Source organism: Gordionus sp. m RMFG-2023, chromosome 3, assembly GCF_954871325.1.
Source record: "Gordionus sp. m RMFG-2023 chromosome 3, tfGorSpeb1-WG-v2, whole genome shotgun sequence".
Lineage (NCBI taxonomy): Eukaryota > Metazoa > Nematomorpha > Gordioida > Chordodea > Parachordodidae > Gordionus > Gordionus sp. m RMFG-2023.
The window spans coordinates 24,657,789-24,663,788 of NC_088777.1; the positions used below are offsets into that span (position 1 = coordinate 24,657,789).

The following is a 6,000-nucleotide window of genomic DNA, read 5'->3' on the forward strand; positions in this document are numbered from 1 at the left end:
GAAAATGACAGATACCTTGAATGGATTGTAATATCAAAATTTGTTTGGTTTAAGCCTGAAATTTTTTTTAGATACCCGATGAATTATATTTGTCAATGTAATCTAAAATATTTAAAAGAAAAATTTATCTTACATTTTTATGAATATTAGTTTTATTTTTATAAATAACACTGTTATTTCTTTTATAATACAATATTATATAGTATATTCTCAAACTATTAGCGTTTTACTAATGTTGTTCAACTACTCGATTTGATCTGATTTTTAAAAATAGCTAACTATATTTTAGACAGGTAAATATTGCCTAAGCCTCGAGATTTAGCTAATAAATTTCCATACCTTTGTGGCATCTATGATCAAAATTTCCGGTCTTGCCTAATAATTTTATGGATAAAATTTTGAGTTAGCCGTTTTTAAAAATCGGCTCAAATCGAGCCATTTAACAACACTATTTTTTACCATGTATTTTTTATAATTAAAATAGTTATTATTTCTAAAAAGAAAGGGGGGGGGGGTTTATAGATAAAAAAATTTCAATTCCTAATTAGTTATATCTCTGTAGATCTAAATGTATTCCTAATTTTTTCTATGATATTCATTCTTAAGTATGAATATTTGGATTTTGCATAAATCATCCACACAATTACCAAAGAAAAAAAATCAATTAAAAATTATAATTTATAATGATGCATTAGTGGTAGAAAGTATTTAGGGGGTTTAGCAAGGCCCGCTAACACTCGCTTTAACAATCGTGATATGTAAACAAAATATTTGTAAAACTCAGAAATTATGAAAAATAATTTAAAATTTGTCAAGAATTATATCCATGATCTTAAATGAAATAATAATTAAAATCTTGTGTTTCAAATCAAATTTGATATAAAAAATTTATAGTAGTTACATATTACTTAATATTTTTATAAGATTATGAAGTAAGCTATTCAAATTAATTATTTTTTGAAATATTTTATTATTATTCTATATCTAAAAGAACTAAAAATATATCAGTATATATATATCAAAGTTAATTGAAAAATATATAATATAACAAATGTTTACAATCACGTTTAGTGAATAATAAGTAAATTAAAAATAACCAAAGTCGACTATGGTAATTGAAATAGTTAAATTATATCAAACATATCAATTAATAATATAAGATTAACTATTTAAATTTAAGATTAATTATTTAAATTTATTTAAATATATGATCAATCAACATTCCCCCTCTTCTACAAAGAACGAAGCTTCTTCTCAGCAGTCATCGAGAGCTTTTTGTCCCAAAAGTTTTTTCCCGTTTCGATTGTACTCGGTTTTATCTTGGTTAGCGCATAAGTCTCAAATGTTCTCGTAGGCTTGATTCTATCAATAGGTTTGATAAAATTGTTTATTAGAGTTGCGTGAGTTTGTACGTTTTTTGTAGGCTTGAATCAATCGCGTAGGTTTGATAAAATCGTTGAACGTTATCGTTGGCTTGATATCCTTATCGTATGTTGTTCACATTTCTCAAAATTGTTATTATCATGTTTCATAATTAATCCAGTCGAATATTGGAATTTGGAATAAATCGGAATATGTAATTTGGAATAGTTGATCAAATCAAATATATGAATAATATGCACGAATAGAATTTTGAATTTCGGAACAATAAAATATGTAATAAGGAATGATAATTTATGGAATAAGGAATAAAATTTTAATCCAGAATAAGGAATGATAAATCATTAGCGTTTTATGCGTTTTATATTTTTAGCGTTTTATATTTTTTGCGTTTTACATATTTTGCGTTTTACATTTTTTAGCGTTTCATATTTTATAAGCGTTTAATTTTTAAATTTTAAGCACATAATCTTTTAAGTAATCAGGTTTATTTTTAATTCTTATTGGTCTAGTAATTGGTATCTTAATCTCATTCTTCGTGTCCACACTTCCCCCCTTAGAGGAATTTTTAGGGTCAATTTCATAATATTTTAAACTGTTGTAACATTCTCTTATCCTTAACTGATCAAGATGCCTTCTTACTATCCCTTTATCAGTATAAACTTGGAACATGGTGTTACTCTCTTTAAGCTTGATGCTGCCTTTGCACCATGTATCATCACCCTGTTTCTTATACCAAACATAGTCTCCTCTATTAAAAGTTCGATTTCGTGGTAACGATATGTAGACTTCATCAACTTTATCCTCCAAAGGTTTTAATAAATCCCACTTTATTCTAATGTCGCGGTTAAACATTCTCTTGGACGGTGTAACTCCCGTAGTGTCATTCGGCGTGTTTCTATAGTTGAACAAAAATCTGTCCAGCGCAATTTCTAAGTCAATCTTTATGTTTCTTTTCATGTGAGCTTTAAATGTTCTCACCATACGTTCAGCTTGTCCATTAGATTGCTGATGGTAGGCCGACGTTAGTACATGTTTTATACCATAATTGCTGCAAAATTTTTCAAAATCTTTGCTCGTGAAATTGGTACCATTATCTGTAACAATGGTTTCAGGTATACCAAATAGTGAAATAGTTTTATAAATTTCCTTTAACGTGAATTCAGTCGTAATACTCTTTACCGGAACTATAACCGGAAATTTACTGTAAGCATCAACGATTATCAACCAATTCTTTGTAAAAAATGGACCCGCATAATCTATGTGTATTCTTTCAAATGGTTTAGTTGCTGCTACCCATGGATTTTGTATTTTCTTTGGATTGTCATGATAAATATTACAATCATCGCAACTTTTGACTTACAAATCAATGTCGTTGACCATACCAGACCACCACATACAATCTTTGGCTAAGGATTTAATTTTACCTGCTCCCAAATGACCTTCGTAACGCCTTCAGTATGTTCTTTCTCAGACTTGATGGAATTATTATTTTGTCGCTTTTGTACAGACAATCTTTAATGATACTTAGTTCGTATTCAATATTTTCATAAATTTTATTTTGGATAGGCACATTATTTCTTATGTCACTCATAACTTGAGATAGTTCAAAATCTTTGGATGTTTGATCGCGTATTTGGTCAAAACTCAGAGGGTATATCGCAAAAGTCATTTATAATCGCGATATCATCAATAGCGTCATCCACACCTACTTGTGGTAATCTCGAGAGGCAATCAGGAACAACATTATATTTGCCAGCTTTAAACTTGATGTTAAAGTCGTAACCCCCCAAAATTATATTCCACTTTTGTAATCTTAAGGACATGGTACTATTATCTTTCAGTCCTTTGGTAAAAATATGGATTAATGGCTTGTGGTCGGTTATAATAGTAAACTTGGTCACTATCAAGTATTCTTGGAATCTCTTGGTTGCAAACATAATGGCCAGAGCTTCACGCTCAATATTGGTATAGTTTATTTCAGATTTTGCTAAAGTTCTTGATGCAAAAGCTATCGGTTTTTCTTTGCCATCTTTTTCAGTGTGAAACAAAACAGCTCCTAAACCTCTTTTAAATGCATCAGTCGCAATTCCGATGGGTAATTCAGGATTAAAGTACGTCAAAGCTGGAGAAAGACTAATCAATGTCTTTAGATCATTAAAACTTTTGGAGTGTTCCAAATTCCACTCCCATTTTTCTTTGTTGACAATCTTGTATAAAGGATCAGCTATTTCAGCGAAGTTGTTCAAAAATTTTCTGTAGTAACCGGCCATTCCTAGAAACGTTGACAATTTCGCGGCTGATTTTGGTTCCGGAATTTTAACGATCGCCTCGATCTTGTCATGGTTGGCGTGGATCCCATTGGCGTCGATGTCGTGTCCTAAGAACCTTAGACTTTTTTTGAAAAATAAGCTTTTTGCAAAATTAGGCACTAAGCCATGAGATAGTATTCTTTCAAAAACCTTCTTTATGATGTTGAATTGAACTTCGTCACTACTTCCCGTTATTAGTAGACCATCAATATAAAATACGACATCTTTCATGTCACTGAAAATTTGATCCATAATTTGTTGAAAAATCGCAGATGAAGTCTTTAACCCAAAAGGAAGTCTGGTAAACCGGTAGTACCCCCTGTGTGTAGATATAGTTAATATGTCTCTGCAGGTTTCGTCGATGGGAATTTGTAGGAACGCATCCTTGAAATCTATCTTGGTGAACTTCTTCTCTTCCTTGAGCTTAGCGATAAGATCATTTATTCTTGGAAGTGGGTATCTGAAGTCCTCAAGGGCTGGGTTGACAGTGTCTTTGAAGTCGGCGCAAACCCTAACGCTCCCATTATCCTTGTAGACAGCGGTTATCGGACTTGCCCATCGGACATCTGTTACCGGCTCAATGACTCCATCTCCTATCCATCTCGTAAGTTCTCTAGTAACAGCGTCTATCTTTGAATAAGGTAACCGTCTAGGTGGTATGATTTTCGGTTTGGCGTCATTACGTAGATATATCTTGACATTCCCTTTGTTGATCGGTTTTTTAGTCAGTTTAGATTCGCAATCTTTTATTAATTTCTTTATTTCATCTTCATAGTTGGTATCAATGTTTGCTATAAATTTGTTCAAAATATTACTAAAGGCATTAATCCACATACGTCCCAATAACGCATTTTTATTAGATTTAACGACCACGGCTTGCAAGTGTTTGGTGATACCTTCGTAGGTTACTTTAACTTGAGTGACGCCAATAATTTTAATTAAGTTTCCATCATAAGCTGTGAGTTGTAGAGTGGACTTTTTAAGATCTTTAATACCTATTTGTTTAGCCATATCATGAGGTATAATTGTGAATTTAGATTCAGTATCGACTTGCATTGTAACGGTAACATCGTTTATTTTTAAGGAAGCCATGAATGCATTGTCATTGAGTTTATGCTCGGTTAAATTGTTGATATTAAAATCACTATCATTATTATTTTGTGTAACATCATTTTTGATTTCCACCTTCAATATTCATATTGCAATTGTTGCTATTACTTTGGCTCTGATCATGATATTGTATTTGTTTTCTTAGATTATAGTTTTCCCATGTATTGTTTCCACCATCTCTATTATTGTTATGCCAGGCATTATTTCTATCATAATTGTTTGAATTGCTATTATCGTGCCACCTGAAGTTTCTTCCGTTATAGTTTGAATTGTTGTTGTTTTGCCAGGCATTGTTTCTATCATAATTGTTTGCATTATTGTTATTGTGCCACATGGAGTTTCTTCCGTAATAGTTTGAATTGTTGTTGTTTTGCCAGGCATTGTTTTTATCATAATTGTTTGCATTATTGTTATTGTGCCACATGGAGTTTCTTCCGTAATAGTTTGAATTGTTGTTGTTTTGCCAAGTACCTCTACCATAATTGTTTGAATTGTTATTGTAATCTTGCCGAGTGTTGTTCCTACCGTAATTGTTTTATTTATAGTTAAAATCTTGCCGAGCGTTGTTCCTACCAAAATTGTTTGAATTATAGTTAAAATTTTGCCGAGCGTTGTTCCTACCAAAATTGTTTGAATTGTAGTTGTTTGAAGATTGATTATTACTAAAATTTCTAGAGTGACCCTCCTTATTTCGGAAATTACTGTTTTGGTAGTTTCTGCTATTTATATCACTTGGCCTAAAATTATTAAGATTCCCCTTACTATTAAAAGTTTTAGAATCATTTTTTATAAAATTTTCGTTTTTATCTATATAATTTGTATTGCTAATCTCCGGCTTAATATTGCTGCCATCTAACTCAACTCCTAATTTCATCATTTTATCTAAGCCTTCGTGCTTATGTTTATTTAATTTCCTTCTGATATTATCATTTAAAGAACAAGTTATTAATTTCTCAATCATTCTCGTATCGTTATCAAAATCGCATTTTTTATGAAGTTTTGAAATCCTAAAATAAAAAGTATGGAGGGACTCATCGGCACCCTGTACCGCTAAGTTAAAGTTTTTTATATTAACATTCATGTCCTCACTTGGAATTATTAGTTTTAATTTATCAAAAACAATATTAAAGTCTTTTAACTGTGCTTTAGAACATATCGACGTAACTTGGTCTACAATCTCAATTGGTAAGCTACATAG

At 31.1% G+C, this 6,000-nt stretch overlaps 1 protein-coding gene across 1 annotated transcript; it reads right to left on the minus strand.

The window, feature by feature from the left end:
* Positions 1-4,860: 4,860 nt before the first annotated feature.
* Positions 4,861-5,763, minus strand: LOC135926825 (probable ATP-dependent RNA helicase ddx42). The gene is made up of 2 exons (XM_065462755.1): positions 5,360-5,763; positions 4,861-5,323 (listed from the first exon to the last, which is right to left on the minus strand). The coding sequence occupies exons 1-2, from the start codon at positions 5,761-5,763 to the stop codon at positions 4,861-4,863; spliced, it is 867 nt and encodes a 288-aa protein (XP_065318827.1).
* Between the last annotated feature and the right edge of the window lie 237 nt (positions 5,764-6,000).